We start from the raw sequence: 22,794 nt of genomic DNA, 5'->3' as shown, positions 1-22,794 counted from the left end.
ATGTAAAGACTCAGCTCAGCACCCTAAGTTTTCAATCCGTAAGCATGCAAACGAGGCAAACATGGTCCTGTGCAGCAGCCCAGGCAGAGAGGTGTTTGAACCCCATGTTTAGATGGGATTAGGAGCCCTACGTGGCAGTGTTTCAAATAATGGTCTCCAAAGTGATGCTTTATCGTCTTAAGGGTCTTTATTCTTTAAACAAAGCCCCTTCCTACGAGTCAACTCACTCTCTGCACAACGACCCCGTGAAGCGCTTTAGCTCTGCAGGGCAGATAGAGAAACGAGGGCTCTGAAAGGCCCTGCCTTGCTGGGGATCACACGGTGAGCCTCTCTGGTTGCTGTCAGAACTGCAGGGCACTTTGTTCCAAGCAGAGGGCAGGAGGTGTCAGGGCAGGAGGTGTCCTGACAGCGCCTGTCTCAGGGCTGGTTCACGAGCTTGCAACCAAACCAAAGAGGGCAGGTGTTTCTCGTGTCATCTCCCTCCCAGGCTCAGGGGCGGGGATGCTCCGGCCCGAGCTCCGGGGAATGCCCGTGTCTGTTGGCCCTTGTTCTTGGCAGCCTTTGCGTACGTGACAGGACTAGCGCTTTGTAGGGCTGGACTTGGAGCCAGACAGACCTGGGTTCCAGCCCTGGCTTTACCACCGACCGGTTGGGTGACTTAGCACTTAACCTCTTGGGCTGCAGGTTCCTCCCTTGCAAAATAGGATGGAATGCTTCTTTGGGTCCAAGGGTTGTAGGGAGGGCCCAGTCATATTAAATTTCTAAAGTGGCTGTGGAATAGGGCCCCAGCCACCCGAACGTGCAGTGGTATCATCAATGCCACTAAACATACAGAAGGAGGTCGTGCCTTCCCGGGGTGGAGAACTGGACGTAAGAACTGTGCCCTGGTCCAGCAAACACATCAGGGGGGCCTGCTCCGTGCACTCCTGTGCTGGGCACCTTGAGGGGTGAAGACAACTCCAGAAAATGCCCTCAGCTGAAAACTTGCCAAGTGTTGATTTTATTTATATTCTCTTTACCTTCATTGAGGATGTGAGGTGTTCACCCAAAAAGCAGAGCAACTACAATGTCAAAACCAGTGAACTTTCACTCTTCCATTCAACAAGTACATACTGAGTGGTGACTAGGAATACAGCAGGGAATGGGACGATGTCTGGCTGCGATAGAATTTACCTTCAATGACAAGGTCAAAGAGGAAAAGCAAGAACTAAAAGAGGTTTTGGGGTGATGGTTGCATGATACTGTGAATGTAATTAAGGCCACTGAATTGCACGATTAAAAATGGTTAAAATGTCAAATTTCATGTTATATAACTCTTACCACAATACACTTTTAAAAAGGGGGTGGATGGAGGGGTTAACAGTCGTACATCCATTCAATAGACAGTTGTGACCCAGTTAAAAAAGAAAAGCAGGGAAGCGGATGTGGCTCAACCAATTGGGCTCCTGTCTACCATATAGGAGGTCCAGGGTTTGATGCCCAGGGCCTCCTGGTGAGGGCAAGCTGGCCCATGCAGTGAGCTGGCCCATGCGGAGTGCCAGCCCACAGAGGAATGTCACCCTGTGCAGGAGGACCACCCAGGGCAGGAAAGCTGCCCCACGCAGGAGTGCCAGCTGACGCAGAGAGCTGGCACAGCAAGATGACTCAACAAGAGACACGCAAGAGAAAATAAGACGCAGCAGAACAGGGGAGCTGAGGCAGTGCAAGAAAGTGATCACCTCTCTCCTACTCTGGAGGTTCCCAGGTTCGGTTCCCAGAGCCACCTAATGAGAATACAAGCAGACACAGAAAAACACACAGCGAACGGACACAGAGAGCAGACAAAAGGGGTGGAGGAGGGGGGAGAAATAAATCAAATACATCTTAAAAAAAAAAAAAGCAGCTCCCACCTAGGAAAGAGATGGAGAACCCTCCAAACATTAGGTAGAAGGAAAAGAAAGCAAGTTACACAAAAAGACATTCAGTAGATTTGAAGATTTGTGTATGTAGTGGTATGTTATTTTAGTACATATATGTCTCTGTAACTCTAGTTAATGATCTGCATGCTGAAGGGTTAGGGATGACAGCTACTGGTGTCTGCAACTTTGAAATGCATCAAAAGATAAGATGGAGAGTGGATAGATGACACGATAACATCAAATAGAGCAAATAGAGCAAACTTAAGAATTGAAGAATGCAGGTAGCTGGTAGGTATTCACTGCACAGTTTCCCCAACTTTTCTGTATTATCACAAATTTTCATAACTAAATTTGGGGGAAAAAAGAGCTAAAGGGAAAGAACAGGAAACTCTATCAAGACTTGACAGAAGAGTTAAAATCGTGGAGCACAAAGAGCCCACAAGAGGGAAAGAGGAAGAACTGCTCCGCTTTTATCCTCAGTTCATCAAGGGGAACGTACTTGTTTTGTTACTTTTGAAGAGGATTTTGCCATAGACGCGTTTGAACGAGGGGCCTTTGGGCAACGGGAGGAATCATTTGATTAAGACGAACTCTTTAAAAATAAACGAACATTTTATAATGAATTTCAAGCACCCAGGCCAGCCGAAAGGCTGTTACGGTGAACGCTCAGAGGCCTGGCTCCCGGAGGCCACGGGCGCTGTTAATATTTTACGGCTCTGATTGCATTTGCAAAGCGGAAGTTTCTCGCGGGGCCGTTGGCGGCGTCGGCCCTTTCTGAGGATGTGTTTTCCTGGGGACAGAGGGATGGATGGGGGCGGGGAGGCGCCAGGGAGGACAGGGGATTCGGCCTGGGATGTCGCTTTCCGCGCCTCGGCCTGGGAGGGGGCGGGGGAAGGAAAAAGAAAACAAAACCCCCGCCGAGGGACGAGGTCGTCGCCGCCGAGGCCGCGCGTGTGGTCTCGGCCGGGGACGGTGCGGAGAGGGGGCTCGGGGCTCTCTGGGCGGGCAGCGCGGAGGGCCCCTCGCTCGGTCGCTCTGCTCCCGCCCACGTCCGCGGAGGGAGAAGAGGCGGCGATGGCGGCCCGGGGCCTGCGCCCTGGGCGCAGGAAAACGAGAATCCCGGGAGCGGCCCGCGGGGGACCGCAGGGGACCCCGAGGTCCCGCATCCCGGCCGCGGCTCCCCGGGCTCCGGCGCTCCCCGCGCCCGCCCCTCCGGGCTGGGCAGCCCCGCAGCGCCCGGCCGGGGCGCGGGGTGGGGGGGAGGACCGTCCTGCGGCAGCCGCGCTGTCCCCGCGCCTCCAGACCGCTGTCCCGGCGGAGCGGGAAGCGCCCGGCGGGAGGCGGCCGATTGGCCTCGGGGAGGGCCCAGCCCCGCGCTCCTCCCCCGGCCGCGCCGGCCTCGGCGGGGCGCGCGTCCTGCGCCTAGAGCCCTCCTCCCCGGCCAAGGTAGAGGAAGTCGGGGCTCCCGCCGGGGTGGGAGGCGGGAGGGAGCCCCGCTCCGGTTGTTTTCCGCGAGCCGCAGCGGGCGGGCGCGCGGAGGGGGCGGGCGCGCCCTGCCGGCCCGGGCCGGGGCGCTCCTGGGCCGCGTCCCCGGCGGGGCATCCTTCCTGGGTGCCGCCGAGAGCGGGGCGACGCTGTGGTCCCGACGGTCTGAGAGGAGCGCTTGGGACCCCAGGAGCGCGGGCGCGGGGGGCCGCACCCCCAGCCCCGCGGAGCCTGCGCTTCCCCAGGGGGCCAGGGCCCCGCGCGGGGCGAGATGGCCGCAGGCGTCCGGGCGCCCGCGCCCGGGGTCCTCGTCTGCTTCGGGGCGCTCCTGGCCCGCTGGGTCGCCGCAGGTAAGAAGCCGGGATCTGCAGGGACGAATCGAGGTTTTCCCAGACACCGGTGGGGTGGGGAGAGCGGGGACCGAGTGCCCTCCGACTCCGCCCCATCCCGTGGTGGCCGCGGCCGCGAACCGCCCCGGGAGAGTCGAGGGTTTCCTGCCCGCAGCCCGGCCCCCTTGGCAGGAAGGAATTTTCCCGGGCGCTGGGTGGAGGGCGGGAGAGGCTCAGGCGCCTGGGGTGGGCAGCCGGCGAGCAGCGAAGGGCCTGCGGACAGAAGGTGGGAAAACGGGGCGGCACACGTCGGGGGGGGGGGGGGGGGGAGATTGTGTGTGTATGTGTTGGTGTTGTGTTTTGTTCTGAAAGCGTCGGGTGTTTAAATTCGTGTTCTGGTTTTACCTGCTTCACTGGAGCTCAACCCGAAGCTTCCCCTTTGATTTTCTCTCCTTCCTTTGACCCAAGGTTGGACTCGCCTTACACCTGTAACCTGTGGATTTCCCAACATGCCCTTGAAGTCGACATGTGGGGACTAGCGCGGTCAAAGCCCTTCCTTCCTCCACTCCTTAAAAACAAAACCAAAAAAAAACAACCACTTTTTAAATTTGAAATAACTTCAGACTTACAGAGAGCTTCCCTCACACTTGAAATGATTGGGAAAAGATCCTAAATGCTTCATTTATACTCTGCCATTTTGCAAAAATAAAAAGATGGTTCCAAAAGTATGTACGATGTAAAAAAAAAATGGAAGAAAAATTGAATTAAATTCACTAAATGCATCCCTACTGTGTGCAAGAGAGTGTGACGAGCAGTGAAGGAATAGGGTAATGGAGTGGAAAGAAAAGAATTGGAGCCAGGAGGTAGGGGAGTTGCCAGGATGCATGAGGGCTGGCTTCAGTGCTTCCTAGTCCAGCACACCCAGCAGAGCTCCTCTTATAAGTTTCTGGGGCTGATGTGTAAACTGTGCCCTGAATAGCAACTCTATATTTTATGCATGATTTTTCTCTAAGCCTACAACTTCACTTAAAAAAAACACAACTCATGCCCTGAGCTTCCTAGCAGTAAGTGCCAAAAGTTCCTTCTTGTTAGGCTCTCACAATTTCTTATTTTTATCCTATTTTAAAACTGTTTAAAAACAGTAAAATTTCTCATAATTTAGACTTTCAATTTATTTGGAAAATATTCCAAGATCTGGCAGTATAGGACCTGCTTTTCTACCTGGAACTAGACAGTATCCCCACCCTCCTTCATCTAGGGCTCATGAACCCAAATTTGTAACAGTGTCCACCTCTCTCCTTGTATTACTCACCTCTGACCCCTCCGGGCAGTTGACTTGGTGATCACTGTGCAAGTGGGGAGGGGGCAGGACAGTTCCCAATGGGCCAAGACATTGAAGGTCATTATCAGGTAGTCTCTTCTCCTCAGCTATGTGTAATGTTTCCTGCACCGTGAGCATCAGGGGCTATGGGACATCAGACCCCTGGGAGGCTGGCTGTCACTCATCAGGCAGGGGTCAGTGGAGGAGGACTTTCCTCCGCTGGATTGCCCAGTGTTTTGATGCCCAGACCCACCTCTTGGTGTATTGTGCAAAGGGCTTCCTGAGCATGGAGTATTTTGGTTGGTTGTTTTCAAGTTGGGAGTTGTCTTGGAGGGCAGGGTACGGGTCTTTCTGCTGTCACTCAACTCCAGGCGAAGTTTGTGCCTCCTCTTGGCACCTCTGTTTCTTGGGGAAAAGTTCCAAGGAAAACAAAAATATTCGAATATGATCCCAACTCTATAAATGATAATACAAGGGCAGCTCGGAAAACGGTCCTTTATATTGCTTGGCCCTTTGTTCCAGATTCTGAAATTAAGGTTGGAGGTCATCGGGGGCCTCTCTGGACACCACGTGGACAACTTCCAGTAGCTCAAACTGTCACCACATCTTATCCTGTCACCACTGCGGGGGGGACTAGAGTGAACCCCTGGGACCCAGGGATCTGGAGGCCCAAAGACAATCCCAGTTCTGCCAGTAACTTGTGTGGGACCTTAAATCCTATAACTTCCTGAAACTCAAATTTCCCACCAGCCAGTGAGTGTAGACCTCCAGGAATAGACCCAGTGCCGCCTCAAGGGCCATCCCTTCCTTGTCCAGCCAATGACCGCACTCTTTTCCACTGAGCCCAGACTCAGCCTCGTCTTTCCCCCAGCACTGCTGGCAGCCGCTTGTCGGGACAAGATGATCTCTAAGTTCACCTTCAGCTTCAGTAGTTGAAAAGAGTGGAAAGAGCAGAGCCAGGGCGCGTAGTGAAATTGAAATGGTTTCTTCCGTGATTGTCATTCTGTTCCTTGGAGGAGAAGACAGTGTTGGCTGAAGTTCCAAGACGAAAGTCTCAATGAGGCTTTTCCAAGTCACCGTTCCTTTTTTCCTTTGCCAAGGAGTCAGGGAGGGGTAGGTCTGCCAGTCTTTTGAACACACATTATATTTCTAACTGTGTAGTTCATCCTCTCTTCACCAGGAATTGCCACCAGACAACTTGGGTTCCCTGCCTAATCGTTAAAAAAATAGTCCCCTCCTGGTGTTTTCAGTGATTGTTTAAAGCAGGGGTTCCTAACTAGGGGTCCATGAACTTGAATTGAAATTTAAAAAAACGTTACTCTTGTGGAGATGTGTTGATGCGGGTGTGATGTATTTATTAAACAATAGCATAGTGTGGGCTCAGTAAGGGGTCCGTGGTTTTTGCCTGACTGGCAAAGGGGTCCATGGAACAGAAAAGCTAAGAACCCCTGGTTTAAAGTGTTGCTGTTCTGGAATCTCCAGCGTTGGATGACATTCTCTGTTTTTCAGCAAGTGGCTTAGTTTTGTGTGTTTTTTTTTACCTTCTTGGCCTGGCTCCAGAGTCTTTGGGAGTGGTGTGGCCAAAATGGCCAGAGAGTCAGAACTTCCTGTGGCTCTAGACTGGCTTCAGAGCTCTTAGGAGAACCCTTCTAACCAGACAATAGAGTAAATACAGATGACCTTTACAATTTCTTTTTAGAAATGGGAAGGATTCCCAGATGGAAGTGGCAGTTTTTATTTTCATAATAGCTTTTTAAAAAATTTAAATACTGTGACTGGGGAACTAGGGCCTCATAAGTGGAAAGTCAGTGCTCAACCACTGAGCCACATTGGCTCCCCTGTGTTGGTTTTTTCGTTTGTTACTTGTTGTTTTTGTTTGTTTGGTTTTTTTTGACGGCACCGGGGACCGAACCCGGGACCTCCTGTGTGGGAAGCAGGAGCTCAACCACTTGAGCTACAGTTGTGCCCCAACAGCTTTTTATTATTTATTTATAAAAGATTTATTTATTTATTTCTCTCCGCACCCCCCCCCCAGTTGCCTGCTCTCTGTGTCCATTCGCTGTGTTCTGTGATCTTTTCTATCCTTATCAATGGTACCGGGAATCTGTGTTTCTTTTTGTTGCGTCATCTTGGTCATCTTGTGTGTCAGCTCTCCATGTGTGCGGCACCACTCCTGGGCAGGCTGCACTTTCTTTCGCACTGGGCGGCTCTCCTTACGGGGCACACTCCTTGCACGTGGGGCTCCCCTACACGGGGGACACCCCCTGCGTGGCAGGGCACTCCTTGCGCACATCAGCACTGTGCATGGGCCAGCTCCACACGGGTCAGGGAGGCCCAGGGTTTGAACCGTGGACCCCCCATGTGGTAGGCAGACGCCCTGTCCATTGTGCCAGGTCCGCTTCTCCCCAACAGCTTTTTTGAGATTTATTTAACATACCATGAAATTAACCCATTTTAAAGTGTACAGTTCAGTGGTTTTTGGTATGTTAACAAGATTATGGAACCATCACAACTATCTAGTTCCAGAACATTTTCATCCGACCAATAAGAAACCCCGTACTTCTGTTCTCCCCTCCTTCCCTCACTTCCTCCAGCCCTGTATAACCATTAACCTACCTGCTGTTTTTCTGGATTTGTCTCTTCTGGACATTTCGTATAAATGGACCTATACTGTGTGGCTTTCTGTGTCCGGCTTCTTCATTGAGCATAATGTTTTCAAGCTTTATCCACGTGGTGGCATGTAGCAGTATTTCATTTATTTTTATTGCTGAGTAATAGTCTGTTGTATGAATATCTGTGTTTTGTTTATTACTCATCCCCTGATGGTCTTTTTGGGTTGTTTCATCTTTTTGACTTTTATGAATAATGCTGCTGTGAACATCTATGTATACGTTTTTGCACAGGCATATACTTTCATTTCTCTTGGGTATTTACTAGTGGAATTTCTCGGTCATTTGATCACTCTGTGTTTAACTTTTTGAGGATTTGCCAAACTGTTTTCAAAGGCGGCTGTACCATTTTGCAATCCACCAGCAATGCATGAGTTTTCCACATCCTTGCCGATGCTTATTATTATCTCTCTTTTGGATTTTAGCCGTACTAGTGACTGTGAAGTGGTATCTCGTTGTGGTTTTGATTTGCATTCCCCTAATGGCTAATGATGTTGAACATCTTTTCCTATGCTTATTGTCCATGTATATTTTCTTTGGAGAATTGCCTATTCACATTTTTTACCATTTTAAAATTTTATATTTGTCCTTTTTATTGTTGAGTTTGAGTTCTTTAAATATTCTATATACAGGTCCCTTATTAGATATATGATTTACAGATATTTTTCTCCCACTCTTTGGATTTTGCTTTCACTTTCTTGATGGTGTCCTTGGTAACACAAACACTTTTAATTTTTACAAAGTCCAATTTATCTAGTTTTTCTTTTGTCACCTGTGCTTTTGGTGTCATATCTAAGAAACTGTTGCCTATCCCAAGTTCACGAAGATTTATTTCTTTGTTTTCTTCTAAGAGTTTTATAGTTTTCGCTCTTACATTTAGATCTGGGGCCATTTTGAGTCCATTTTTTATGTGGTGTGAGGGAGGGATCCAGCTTCATTCCTTTATTTGTTAATTTCCAGATGTCCCAGTACCAATTGTTGAAGGCAGTTTATTTTTAAATGAAATACTCTCATACACAATTCCCCAGTATATCCACATACTTTGAAACTTCTGGTGTGGTGGAAGGAGAACCAATTGGAGGGTAACATGAGGTCTAAGTTCTAATCCCCTTCCTGCTACCTGCTCATTGTCGGATCTTGGGCTAGCCACTTTCATTCTTCGGACCATATTTTTTTAATTAAGTATCAAACCTTAAAGCATGAATAAAATACTTCTGAAACAAGTGCTATGTCTTATTTCTACTCCTGTGGCCTCTCTCTGTGCAGGCTTTGACAGTGGAGGTTGCTGGGGAATTATGATACTTCTCAGTGAAATGGGCTGTATTTGCCTCCTCACCTGGTGACAGCTTATCCCAGATCGGTTGTGCTTGTACCTGTCAGTCTTAGCACAGCATAGCACAGTCCTTTCGGCTGAGCCCCACGTGCTGTCTTACGCTGCTATGACATGTGGCACGGGGTTGGCTTACAGTTGCTTTACCGTTTCAGAGGCTAGCAGTCCAAAGTCAAGACATTGGTAAGGCTGTGCTTCCTCCCCTGAGTCTCTGGGATTCCTGGCCTTGAACTTCTGTCTCCCATTGCACATGTCCTCTCTCTTTCAGTACCTGCAAACATTTGGCTTCTGTCATCTCTGATAGCTGAATTTTTTCTACTTTTTAAAGATGCCAGCCCTATGAATTAAGGCCCATCCTGCTGCAGTAGGGCCACAGCTTAACTAAAAATACCATCTGCCAAAGGTCCTATTTGCAAATGGGTTCACAACCACATGAGTGTGGGGCCGGATTAAGAACCTGTCTTTGTTGGGGGACGTGATTCAGTCTGTCGCACATGCCCGTGGCAGCTTGCGGTGGTCCTCCAGAGCAGTGCTTCTCAAGCTTTAGCCCCCCGGGAAATTGGTAAAGCGGATTGTTGCCCCTTCCCCCGCCCCTCAGCGCTTCCGATCCAACACGTCTGGGCTGGGGCTTGGGAATCTGCATTTCTAACCAGGCCCCAGGCGAGGCTGAGCTGCAGGTGCAGGCCCCGCGCTTTTTGAGAGCCACTGGACTTCTAGTCTCTTCCTTCTGGGCCTTTGGGAATGCAGCCCCGCCCTGATCCCAACAGAGTGGAGCATCCGCGAGTTGTTAGATCTTAAAAACGCATGCCTTGTTTTTTGTGGAGGGACCGGTCAAAGAAGGAGGCTGTTTGGAGGTCGAGACAGGTAGTGACAGCTGCTGTTTCCTTGTACAGACCTGGAGGCCGTCATCGTGGGAGAAGTCGGCGAGAACGTCACTCTGCACTGTGGCAATGTCTCGGGACCCAGGGGCCCGGTGACTTGGTACCGGAATGACTCGGAGCCCTACTTCCTCCTGTCCTCGGATCCCGGCCTGCCGCCAGCCGCGCCGCGCTTCTCGCTGGGGGACGCCGGCTCCCTGCGCGTCGAGGGGCTGAGCCTGCGCGATGAGGGGAACTACACGTGCCAGGAGGTCCTGAATGAGACTCGGTGGTTCCAAGTGCCGCTGCAGGTGGCCAGTAAGTGGGATGGGTGGCGACTGGGGCAGGCAAGGTGCTCAGACCTTGGACAGCAGGAGGGCACGGTCAAGCATGTAGGCATTGGGGTCAGCTGGCCCGGGGGTCCTCCCTGGCTCTGCGGCTTACCAGCCTCACGGCCTCTCGCACCTGAATTTCCTTACCTGTAAAACGGGCATAGGAAGGATTCTGGGCTCATGGATATACCAGTTACTCTGTATAAAGTGCTCTAAGTGGCTTCTGGCATCTGGACTAGCTGCTATTTTTAGCTGCTTGTTTCTCTCCTTCTCATAGTTAGTGTCACTTTTCTTACGCAGTGGAGTCAGAGAGCAACATAATCGAGTCCGACTCCCTGAGCTCAACCCTAGGGCTGTTGCCTATTTCAGTGTCCCTCGAGGAAGGAGCTCACTGTGTCCGGGCTTCCGTGTCCCTCATCTGTTCCACGGGGATAGAGATGCACAGGTCAGGGCTTTTATGCTGTAGTGTCTATCACATCTGTTGACCAGCAAGCACGAATTGAGGGCAGGGGCTGGGCCCACGGGTCACGTCCAGCCTACCCCCTAGATATGAATATTTTTTTTGTGTGTGGCCTACTAGCTATGAAATTTTTTTTTTGCAGCCCACTAGCTATGAATATTTTTTATATTTTCCAGTGGTTGGAAGAAAAATCAAAAGAAGAATAATATGGGTGACATGTGAAAATGATATGGAATTCACATTTCAGTGTTTATAAAGTTTTATTGGAACACAGCCCCCCTCGTTCCCTTTGGTAGCTTTTGCGCTGTAATGTAAGAGCTGAGTGGCAGCATCCGAGTTCGTATGGCCTGCGCAGCCTAAACGTTTACTCTTTGGCCCTTTACAGAGCAGGTTTGCCAACCCTGGTGTAGAGGGACATCCATGCCCTATATGCAGGGCGTGTGGCTTGGTGGCGACACCTGTGTGAACAGACCCGTTTCCTTACCTGTAAAATGAATGGACTCATTCCCTTAGTCACCGTGTGCTGACTGAGCGCTGCTCCAGGCCAGGCACTCCTCTAGGTCCCGGGACACAGAAGAGAACAAGGCAGGCCAGGGGCCTGCCCTCGCGGAGCTGGCATTCTAGGTGGGGGAAGAGAGACAACAGGCAAGTGAACCCGTAAGGCGCTATCAGTGACGAGCGCGATGCGGAACATCGAGACGGGCGACGTGGCTCTCCACGGGTCGGAAGCGCTTTTGGAGGGGGTGACCCTCCAGCCTAACGCCGAGTGGGAGCCAGCTGCAGAAGGAGAAGGGGAAAGAGCGGTCAGCGCACAAGGGGACGAGCATGATGCATCGGTGGATGTCGGGAGCCTCGAGCGCATGAGGTTTGGGAGGCAGGGGTCAGACCAGGTGGCGGGACTGGGGAGGATTGGGATTTTATTCCAAGTGCTGGCGAGACTCCTGGATCTTGGAGCAGGAGTACGGCATCGTCTGAGTCCACGGGGAGGTTGTGTGGGTGTGATCTGCAGGGTGGCGCTGATAACATAAAAGCAGAGCAGCAGTCAGAGGCGAGAGGCGTGGGTGGCCAGGAGCGGGGTGGTAGCAGTGGCCTTGGGGAAAGCCGTGCACAGACTCAAAAACTATTTTGGTGGTGGATCAGCAGGACTCGCTGGTGGCCTGGATGTGGGGGTGAAGGAAAGAGAGACCTCGGGGACACGTCTCGATTTCTGGGTGGTGTCTAAGGTTTCCACCAACCCTCAAGGCTTTTGGGACTCATGAGCCCAGCGTTTCTGCGTCTGGGGGTGCCTCAGCGAAGTTGCTGAATGGACAGGCGTGAATACGGGTATTTCCAAAAAGGTCCTCCACCCTGGCCCAGCTCTGTGTGGCTGCCCCTGTGAGCGCAGGGCAAGTCCTAGCAGGGTCTCCGTCACCCCAGCTGCTGGACAGTGATTAATAGTCCCTTTATGTCAGTCTCGATGAGAAATAGCTTCCACGGTCACCACAGAGGAGCGGGGTGGAATGGCAGCTTTGGGTGTTGTGTTTTTTTTTTAATCACCACTCTCCAGTTTACGATGCCTTCCTCTGACCCTGACTTATTAATCATTGGCTAAGTTTATCGGAGGAAGGAATAGTTTTCACTATTGCTCGGTAGTGAGATAAACGCAAGACGTTGTTATGCTGAAAGTGAGCCTGAACGTTCAAAACTCTCGCTGCACTCCGGTGGCACTTTGGTTTCCCGAGGGGACGCCCTGTGCACGTGTGCATTGCGGTGGTGGGGACTTTCCCAGGACGACTTTCCATCCGGCCGTATCGAGGGTCCTTGACTGGTGTGGGATTCATTTGTGAAAACAGGACATGCGCCCTCTGGGTTCCCATGCAGGAGAAATGCTTGGAGCTGGGGGCAGAGGAGGGCTCCTCGGGGGAAAAGAGCAGACAGTGGGCGGTGGGGAGGGGTTGGCATCTCAGATTGCAGCCTGGCCCTTGTTTTCCCCTAGAAGAGCTGACTGCTGTTTTGGGGAGAGTGGTGGGATTGCCGGGTGGCTGGGAGCGTACAGGCTGACATCAGCTGCCTGGGCTGTGACCTTGGGGAAGGCCTGGGTCTCCTGCAAACCTTAGACTTGCCATCTGTGAGTGGGGTGATGGTGGCGCCCGGTGCCAGGTTTGCCGTGCACATTGGTGGGATAATGACACGATGCTTTCTGTACTGATCCCAGCACGCGTCGTGTGCACTTGGGTCACGTTCACGGTGTCAGCTGGTGGAGCCGGGGACGGGATTTCCATGAGTTCCCAGCAGTTATTTACATCTGGGTCTTTTGAACAGGGCTTGCTTGTGAGTCAGGGACTTTGTGTGCCAGAACTTTGCCTTTCCCGTCTTTTCAGTCACTTGGTTGATAACATGGTCACGTTTCCTCTTTCTCTTAAGGATAAAAGTTTGAAAATGTTCTAATGTGGCCTTGGAAAACTAGGGGAAAAAATTCCAAGATGTGATAAGTCGTTATCTTTAAGTGACTTTGAATGCGTGTGTGAACGAGACAGTGTGTGCGGAAACACAAAGCTGGCTTTCTGGGGACTGGGAGGCGGCCCCCTCCCTTCCATCTGGATCCTGCTTTTCGACCGAGTGGGTATTCGGTGCCTGGGTCTTCTAGAAAGTCAGGTTTCCTGTGGGTCTGGAGTGATTTTGCCTGCCTGGCGTGGGCATCGCTTTGCGAGTCCCTCAATCATCTCTCGACGGAAGAGTCTGTCCCGTGACTTGTTCATTTAATGGTGCGGTTGAGGAATTTTGCAGTCGGGACCAGGCCTGCTGCTCCGGGGAGTACAGAAATCCCCTAGCTCAGGGCAGAACGGGGTTGCTGAGCTATTTACGCCACTGGTTTACTCATCCTCTCCTGCCTCCTAAAGATCTTAACACATTCCAGGAGACTGTGCTTCTTTCAAGATACCATCTCTCAGGCATTTGGGAGTGGGCTGATGAGCCCCTGAAAGACCCTGCTCAGATTTTGTGGGACGTGGTATTGGACTCTCTCTGTCTGTTTTTCTCTGGCCACGCAAGGGTTTAGGGAGCGCGGGAGCTGATGGCACGTGGGCAATGAGGAGGCTGGTTTGCACCAACTTGCAAGAGCCCCATGGGATTCTGATGGGCCTTGGTGGCCGGGGGTGCTCCTGTGTAGCCCTGGCTTCCAGGAAAGGGAGTCTGGGGACAGTTGCGTGTTCCCTGACTAATTGGGCCCATCCTGTTTGTACTCACTGGAAGAGCCTCTGTCTCTGTTGGCGGGGTGACACTTGGCCTTATCACTACATAAGGTCCCCTGGAAAGGAATGCCGGCACACTCAAGACCTCTGGCCTCTGGCGAAGTTGGGGTGAGGCTTGCCCAGGGATTGATTCCTTTCAGCCTTGCCAAGCTCGTCTGAAGCAGGGAGGGGTGCTTTGAAGAGGCTGAGACCGCTGGGTGTTGGCTTTCTGGATGGGACCGGTGGTCCCTGCAGAGATGGGGAGGCACCAGGGCCATCGTCACTGCCGCTATGTTCAGCCTCTCAAAGTGGCATCAAAACAGTGCCCATCTTTTTCCTGAGAATCCTGTTTCACTGTGGAACTATGGGATGTCCACTGATTGGCAGAAACTGTGCCATACTTTCTTTGGTCATTTTTCAAGTAAAAATGCTACTGTGAAGAGTAAGTGCTTGGGAAGCGGACTTGGCTCAATGGTTAGGGCGTCCGTCTACCACATGAGAGGTCCACAGTTCAAACCCCGGGCCTCCTGACCCACGTGATGAGCTGGCCCACATGCAGAGCTGGTGCGTGCAAGGAGTGCCGTGCCACGCAGGGGTGTCCCCCACGTAGGGGATCCCCACGTGCAAGGAGTGCGTCCCATAACAAGAGCTGCCCAGTGCGAAAGAAAGTGCAGCCTGCCCAGGAGTGGCGCTGCACGCGTGCAGCAAGATGACACAACAGAAAGAGACACAGATTCCTGGTGCCACTGACAAGAATAGAAGTGGACACAGAGAACAGACAACTGGGGTGGGGGCAGGGGAGGGAAATAAATAAAAATAAATCTTAAAAAAAAAAAAAAGAGTAACTGCCTGGTGATAACTTTTCCTCTTGGTGTGGAACCCAGATGTGGAGGTGGGCTTCTCCCATTTTGTGGGTCCCAAGATGTAATTAAGCCTTTGAGACCCTTACCTGGCCAGCCTGAAGTCCTAGGAAAGAGCCATGGTGGGGAAGGAGAGCAGTGAGTGTTGGCCTCGAGAATGACAGCAGACTGCAAGAAGGCAGGGACAGTGAGAGCGTTTAGGACAGGGGTTGGCAGACTTTTCCTCTAAAGGACCAGGCAGTAAATACCTTAAGCTTTAAGGACCAAGAGGCAAAATTGGGACTATTACATAGGTACTTGTGTAACGAGAGAAAAAGAATCTCCATATGTTTTCATTGATGAAATTCAAAATAATAATTGAATGCAATTTTTGTAATATTAGTCTACTAATGTGAAGAGTGGAATTCCTCTTTTTTTGGGGGGGGGGGGTGAATAACATTTTGCTTAATTTGGGTTCAAAGTTGCTCTTCCCTACCATCACATGGACTGCAAATGTTCATCTGTAGAAATTATTCTTAACTCACAGGCTGCCTGGAAACAGATGGTGAGCCAGTTTGCTGACACCTGTTCTAGAATCAATCTGTAAATATTCTGCTGGTAATGTCAGACGTGTGCCAAACCTGACCACGTGTCAGACACGGAGCTTACATGCTCTGCTTCTATGATCTCGTTGGATCCTCCAGCAACCGGCAATGTGAGTTACTACTAGACTTCTCGTTTTAGGGGACGGACAGGGAGTGGGAATCGGAGCCAGGGACAAGGCTGTCCCAACTGTAGGTGGCAAGAGGACTTGCTCCCCGTCCGTCTGACTTCAGGGTACGAGCGCGTCGCCGTTGGGCTAAGGCATCCACATCAGAAAAAGTTGAGAATTGAAACCAACAGCGACCAAGCCCTCCATAAGTTGCTGAACTTTGTAACCCCCTTTATTTTTATTTAGTTGTTTTATTTTTGTTTCCTCCCCTCTCAGTCTGTCTCTCAGAGAGATTGCTACCAACATCCTGCAAGCACAGAAGAGCTTGTGGTTTCCGTTTAGGAATATCTAGGGAGTGGAACAGGCGGAGGGGAAGGAAACCATACATCCTCCTTTGTCGTAAATCGGAGTAGGGCACCGACCCCAGGAAGTCAGGAGGACTGTGTGCGCTTTAATAACGGGCAGCAGACGGAACCCAAGGCTTTTTGGTAGGTGACCTTGGGACACTTGACAAATCAGGAGCGTCTCTCATTTGATTTTTTTTTTCTCATTTGATTCCGCCCTGCCCGCCAACTTCTACCTGCTTGCTTTTCGTCCACTCCCTTTTGTCAGCCCCCTTTCTTGGTGAGAATTGTGCTGACCTGAGTCCCTCCCGCTGGTTTTTACCGTCCACGCCAGGCCCCTGCGGTGTTCCAGACCAAGATTTTGCAGCAGAGCCCTAGCCTGGCCCAGGTGAACGTGCTGCCTTTGCTGGCAGGAGCGTTGGCTGCCAGTGCCGCCGCGGTACCCTGTGCCTACCTGGCCGCCTGCCGCCTGTGGGCACGCCCCAGGACCTGCCGCGCCACATACCTGACCGGCTAGCCAGCCTCCGTGGATGGGACATTTGAGCACATGCCAAGCCACAGTATATTTTTCCCCCAGACCTCCTTTTGTCTCCCTCCCTGTCTGAGAAGTGGTATGATTCCAGCAGATCCCTGCTAAAGCCAGCCCCAACCTGACAGAAACCCCCAGTTTCTATGGTTTAAGTGGCCTCAGATGTAGGTGAAATAGATGCTTTGATTCGAGGGGCTCTGGGAAAACCCTTTCTTCCCCCAGGTAATTTCTTCCACTGTTTCTGCTCGAGATTGTACAGTCATGGGTTCATGCCTTTGGGCTGAAGCCGGGGTTCTTAACAAGGGGTCCTTGGGCTTGAATTGAAATTCAGAAAAACATTCTTGTGGGGACGTGTTGGTGTGGGTGGGATGCATTCATTAAATAATACACAGTATCGTGTGGACTTAGGAAGGGGTCCGTGGTTTTCACCTGACTGGCAAAGAGGTCCATGGAACAACAAAGGTTAAGAACCCCTGGGCCAACATTGCCCTTCCCGGATCCTTCTTTTTAAAAGAGGAAGTCGCTGGGGGAGGTGATAGACTCACGTCCTCAAGTATCAACAGGTGTTAGCTACATTCTTTCCATCAAAGGGGATGTGGTGTCTTCCGTAGGTGCAGGAAACCAGCAGTGGGAGGGCATTTCTGGGGACAAGAGAGAAGTTCCGAAATGTAAGGGGAACCAAGAGGAGAACTAGCATTTCTCAAGTGCTTCCACCATGCCTGGCACTGTTCTGGGTGCTCCACTGTATTAATTCATTTAATCTTCACAACAGCCCCATGGATTGGGTACTGTCATCACTTCCATTTTACAGATGAGGAGATCGAGGCTCAGAGAGGTTAAGTAACTTGCCCAAGGTCACAGAACTAATAAGTGAAATCCAAAGTTGGGTCTGGAACCGATATTCCTTGTCTTTCAGTCTGATACTGTGTTGGGGGGTCCCGGAGACCATCCCTGAGTCCTGTGCTTCACCAGGAGGACTGACCCAGAAGGTGACATGGTGAAAGGATACACAACAAATGTCAGCAAAAGGAAAAGCTACATTGGGCCAAGCCCAGAGGAAACCAGGCACAAGCCTCCCCGAGGCCAGGGCCAGTGGAGTCACACAGGACTCCCTTGAGCCCTCCGTCAGCAAGTCACAAGGGCATGGGTGAAATGTCAGGGAGCTCGTTCGTGTCTCAGTGCCCGGGGTTTCCACGGAGGGCTTCTCACGTAGGCACCGGCTGCCTTGCATGGATGTACCAAAATTCCATCTCCCAGCAGGAAGCAGGTGTCCAGCATAAACCACCTTGTGTGCACAGTTTGGGCCCACTCTTACCAGTGCTGGGAACGGTGGAGCCCTCCCAAAATCCGAGGTCCTGGATACCAGCCAAGGGCCCGCCTTGAGCAGGCCTTTCCAAGGAGAGCAGCCTCAGGCCTGCGGGGTAACTCCTTTCTGCACAGATGTCCTTTCCACTCCTTGTTTTTAAAAAGTAGCAACTTGCTTCTATAAATAGGTCTTCAGTGGATACCATTGTCATCTTTACAGGGCACTCCTGATCATTATTTGTCATTAGAGCTAGTAAGGAGCTAAAATTAATTAGAAAAAAATATTACTGTCCTAACATATATGTAACATAAAATTTGCCATTTTAAAGTGTCAAATTCAGTGGCAGTGTCGTGCAATCATCACCACTATCTAGTTCCAAAACTTTATCACCCCAGACAAGCTCTATACCCATTAAGCTGCAGCTGCTTACCACCCCACCCACCCTCTCTCCAGCCTCTGATAGCCTATCACCTGCTCTCCATCTCTATGAATTTACCTATACTAGATATTTCATTAAGTGGGATCATACAATAGTTGTCCTTTTGCGCCTGGCTTCTTTGACTCAGCATCATGTTCCGTGTTTGTCCACGTTGTCTCATGTCTCAGAACTTCACTCCTTTCAATGGCTGGGTGGTACTGGGTCGCATGTTTATATCCATGTTGTTGAGCCCTTCCTCGGTTGACGGACCTTGGGCTGCGGCCACCTTCTGGCTGTGAACACGGGCGTGCACCGTGTGAGTCCTCAGACCAACTCTTCCGTCATTAACTCCTTGCCCTTGCCCCCCGCCCCCCGTCGCCCCAGGCGGCCCCTTCCAGGTGGAGGTCAACATCTCGGCCGCCCACTCGCTCCCCAACGGCACCCTCTACGTAGCCAAGGGCTCCCCGGTCAGCTTTAACTGCAGCAGCACCTCCCGGCCTCCGCCCACGGTCCAGTGGTGGTTCCGGGCGCCAGATTCCAGAACCGAGCCCTTTGGAGAAAACCTGAGGGTCAGCTGCTTCACGCTGTTACCGATGTCCCGCAACCTCCAAGGCAACTATACCTGCCTGGCCACGAACAAGCTGAGCGGGAGACGTCGAGAGGCGACCGCCGAGCTCCTGGTCTACTGTGCGTAAGCAGCGCCTGCCCCGCTTTGCACCTTAGCCCCTGTGACCTGCCTGCTCGCGCCCCCTTGGCCCGTCAGGGCAGGCCAGCGCCGGGTCTGCACGTGCTCGTGTGGCTCCCTCGGCCCGCAGAGGAGGGGAGTAACCTCTCTGGAAGCTTGCCGCTGGCTAGGGTACAGGAAAGTCCCTGTGAGCCACCTGCAAGCCACGGAGGAAGGTTCACACGGACATCCTTGCTCACCAGGCGTGCCCTGAATCCGTGCAGCTGTCTCAGATACCAGCCCTCCGATTTAGGGGTGGGAGAATAACTGCCAGACACGCCTAGATACAGGTATCTTGGGGGAAAACCACTGTAGAAATGCAGTGCACTCCCAGTCTGTGCTGATGGAAGGGAGCATCAGAGCAAGAAATGAGTCAGTAGGATAATGACACATTACTTAATTCATCTATGTTCTCTATTTTAAATGACGTTTATGGTATCTAAAGTCATTTTTGCATGCTGGAGAAAATACAGATGAGTATGAAGGAGAAAATAATCACTTGAAATCAAATCATCATTTTGGTATAGCTCCAGTAATGTTTTCTGTAGCTGCCACATAGCCACCCATCCATGTAAAATCCAAATTTATTTTTATTTATGTGCCTTACATAAAATGTGTAAAATACATGATAAATATACATATGCATACGTAATTTGTTACTTTATATGTATAGTTATCATATGTATCGGTTATATTGAGTTTACAGATTTGCGACCTATTAAATTTTCATTTTATTTTTTAAGTAACACTTGCACATAGTAAAAAAAAAAATCAAAAAGTGTGGAAGAGTATACGATGTGGAGTGGTAAATAAGCCTCCCTCCCACCTGTAACTCCCAGTCCCCCAAAAAACCCTTGCCAGAGGCAAGCACCGTTCATTTCTAGGGACCAGAACTGTCCAATAGAACTTTCTGTGATGATGAGATGTTCTATTCTGCATTGTGTACTGCAGCAGCCACTAGCCACTTGTGGTTACTGAGCACTTGAAATATAGGCAGTATGACTGAGGAACTGAAGTTATAGTTTAATTTAATTTAAAAATTTAAATTTAAATCGCCTCATGTGGTTGGTGAGAAATGCAAAGACAGTAAGGCAGAGGTCCTCAGAGTTAACCAGCCCGGAGGTGGTTACAACAATTATGTTGTCATAATTCATGAAAACCTGGACTTTTGTTACGATTGAGTATCTTTTAGGCTCTTATTCCATTTGTACTCTTATTCTTATAGGGCAAAAAGACTAGCCATTTTATTAAATCCCCCCCCCATATTTCCATGGTCCTCCTCTCAAAATTCTGGGGCTTCTGGAGGGCTACCTGTGGCCCTCTGGACTACCTGCCTTGGTCCCCTAACCTAAGGTGTTGGTTAAAAATGCAGAGTTCTGGGCTCCACTCCAGATCTGCTGAATCAATCTCTGAGACAGGGCCCAGGAGCATGCATTTCTGAATGCCCTTTAAAATCCTTACCCTCCCCCAGAATGTCATGCAAATGGAAACATACAGAAAATAGTCTTTCGTAGGCTATTTTCATTTAGGTAATGTATTTGAGAATCACTGATGTTATTGAATCAATAGTTCTTTTTTTCTTGCTGAATGCTATTCCACAGCTTGTTTATTCATGTACCAGTTGAAGGACATGTGGGTGATTTCTAGTTTTCAAGGATTTCTATATCCTCAAAATATCCTTGAAATCCTATATATATTAGTGTGCAGGTTTTTGTGTGAACGCACACTTTTAATTTCACCAGGCATGCAGTTGCTGGGTCCTATGGTTGGTGTATGTTTAGCTTTATAAGAATAAACTGCCAAACTGTTTTCCAAAGTGGTTGCACCATTCTGTGTTCCCACCAGCAGCCTATGAGTTCTAGTTCTTCCACATCCTTGCCAACACTTGACATGGTCAGGCTTTTGTGTTTTAGCCACTCTAATGGTTGTGGCTTTAATTTGCATTTCCCTGATGACTAATGATGAATGCTGCAGTGATGCTTTTAAGAGCGGGAAAAGAGGAGCATAAGAAGAGAGAAGCAACACACGCCAGAAGTCTTTTATTTTTCTCAGAGAGGTGCAGTCCCAGTGCATCTTAAAGAAAAGGACAGCTGAATATCCAGAGAGGGGGTGATTGTGGGAAAAGCAGGGGGAAATGGGGAGTATTAGTTTGGCAGTTTGCAGGTGTGGGCATGTGTGTGTGTGTGCGTGTAAGAGCAAGAGAGAGATCAGCCTTAGAAAAGAGGAGCAAGACTCCTTCTGAAAAGAAAAGAAAAAAATAAAGTTACAGGACAATTACTAATCTGTGCAAAAAAACTGACCTTTCCAGGTGCTGGGGAGGGTGTGAAGGAATCGAAACTCCCATGTGGCTGATGGGAATGTAAGCTGGTGCCACCACTTTGAAAAAAAGGTTGGCAGTTTCTTAAAAAACTAAACCTACGCCTGCCATGTTAGTACTGATTGGTGCTTGGAGCTATTTCGGGGTCCACCCACTAGGGTTGATGTCTCTCTGATACCCTGGTTCTGTGAGACTTAGAGCTGGCCTGTGGCTAATCTTAGAGCCTGAGAGTAAGCCCATGCTCTCCTCTGCTGTTCGTAAGCCCACACTCTCCTCCGCTGTTTGTAAGTCCACACTCTCCTCCGCTGTTTGTAAGTCCACATTCTCCTCTGCTGTTTTGCAGCTCCCCCTCCCTCAGCCCCCCAGTGCTGGGCAGAGGCGGCACCAGGACTGTCCATGCTGCAGCTCACCTGTCGCTGGGATGGGGGATACCCAGACCCCAACCTCCTGTGGACAGAAGAGCCAGGAGGTGTGATCGTGGGGAAATCAAACCTGGGGATAGAAATGCTGAACCAGTCGCAACTGTCAGACGGCAAGAAGTTCAAGTGTGCTGGGCACCACATAGTGGGGCCGGAGTTGGGAGCCAGCTGCGTGGTACAGATCAGTGAGTCTGGCCTGCCTTGTCCTGGGGTTGGGGTTCACCTGCCTCCTTTACTTCTGGGAAATAATCTGAAAGAAGGTCTAGGAGAGAAATGCCAGGGTGTCAGAGTGAACAGAATTCCTTCCCTTTCTTCCTTTCTTTTATGTTTCTGTATTAGTCAGCCAAAGGGGTGCAGATGCAAAATATCAGAAATTGGTTGGTTTTTATAAAGGGTATTTATTTGGGGTAGGAGCTTATAGATACCAGGCTATAAAGCGTAAATCACTTCCCTCAGCAAAGTCTATTTTCACGTGTTGGAGCAAGATGTCTGCCGATGTCTGTGAGGCTTCAGGCTTCCTGGGTTCCTACGTTCCTGGGGCTTGCTTTTCTCTGGGTTCAAGTTTCCTTCCTTCCTGGGGCTGGCCTCTCTTTCCTCTCTCAGCTTACTTCCTGGGGCTCCAGCTTGACTCTTCAGCATGAAACTCGAACATCAAAACTCCAACATTAGAAACCCTCAACTCTGTTCTTTGTCATGCCTTTTATCTGTAAGTCCCCACCCACCAAGGGATAGGGACTCAACACCCCAATCATAACTCAGTCATGCCTAGGTACAGATCAGATTACAAGCATAATCCAATATTTCTTTTTGGAATTCATCAATAATAATAAACTGCCACAGTTTCCTTCCTTTCAAATTTCAAAGATGCCTAACCATACTTCTTGGGTCTAGTTCAAGCTTTCCTACATGACAACTACGAATTGAGCAGCTGCTACATACTAGACAGTTTCTGGGTGCTGGGAATGGAGCAGAGGGAAAGAAAAGGTTCATGTATTAGTTATCTATGGTCATGTAATGAATCAACCCCAAACTCACTGGCTTAAAACAATAATATGTCATAATTTTGGTGGGTCATGTATGTCATAATTTTGGGGGAGTCATGGATTCAGAGAAGGTTCAGTGGTAATGGTTTGTTTTTGCTCCACAATGTCTGTGGCCTCAGGTGGAAGACTCCAAAAGTTCGGGGTGCTGAAAGCATCTGAAGGATCAGCTCCAAGGTGCTCATTCATGTAGCTGACAAGTCGGTTCCTCTCCACAGGGCTGCTTGGGCAGGGCCGACTTGGCAGCCAGCTTCCC

The 22,794-nt window shown here is 50.4% G+C and overlaps 1 protein-coding gene and 1 long non-coding RNA gene across 3 annotated transcripts in view; both read left to right on the top strand.

Annotated features, from left to right (window-relative positions):
- Window positions 1-3,369: 3,369 nt before the first annotated feature.
- The window catches only part of VSIG10 (V-set and immunoglobulin domain containing 10), a 35,367-nt gene continuing 15,942 nt past the window's right edge, over window positions 3,370-22,794 (top strand). Inside the window, exons 1-4 of one of the 2 annotated variants that reach the window (XM_058281431.2) lie at window positions 3,370-3,733; window positions 9,926-10,207; window positions 18,423-18,725; window positions 21,423-21,683. In XM_058281431.2, the coding sequence (XP_058137414.1) occupies window positions 3,655-3,733; window positions 9,926-10,207; window positions 18,423-18,725; window positions 21,423-21,683 (925 nt within the window). In that variant the 5' untranslated portion in view covers window positions 3,370-3,654. The remainder of the gene's footprint in view (window positions 3,734-9,925; window positions 10,208-18,422; window positions 18,726-21,422; window positions 21,684-22,794) is intronic. The other variant, XM_058281432.2, reaches the window with a different exon arrangement.
- On the top strand, window positions 3,746-4,365 carry LOC139436976 (uncharacterized). Its single transcript, XR_011646508.1, has 2 exons — window positions 3,746-3,998; window positions 4,181-4,365. It is a non-coding gene; the product is annotated as an uncharacterized lncRNA (long non-coding RNA).

The sequence above is a fragment of the Dasypus novemcinctus genome, chromosome 19 (assembly GCF_030445035.2).
Source record: "Dasypus novemcinctus isolate mDasNov1 chromosome 19, mDasNov1.1.hap2, whole genome shotgun sequence".
In the NCBI taxonomy this organism is placed as follows: Eukaryota; Metazoa; Chordata; class Mammalia; order Cingulata; family Dasypodidae; genus Dasypus; species Dasypus novemcinctus.
This window is presented reverse-complemented; position numbering and strand designations above follow the sequence as displayed.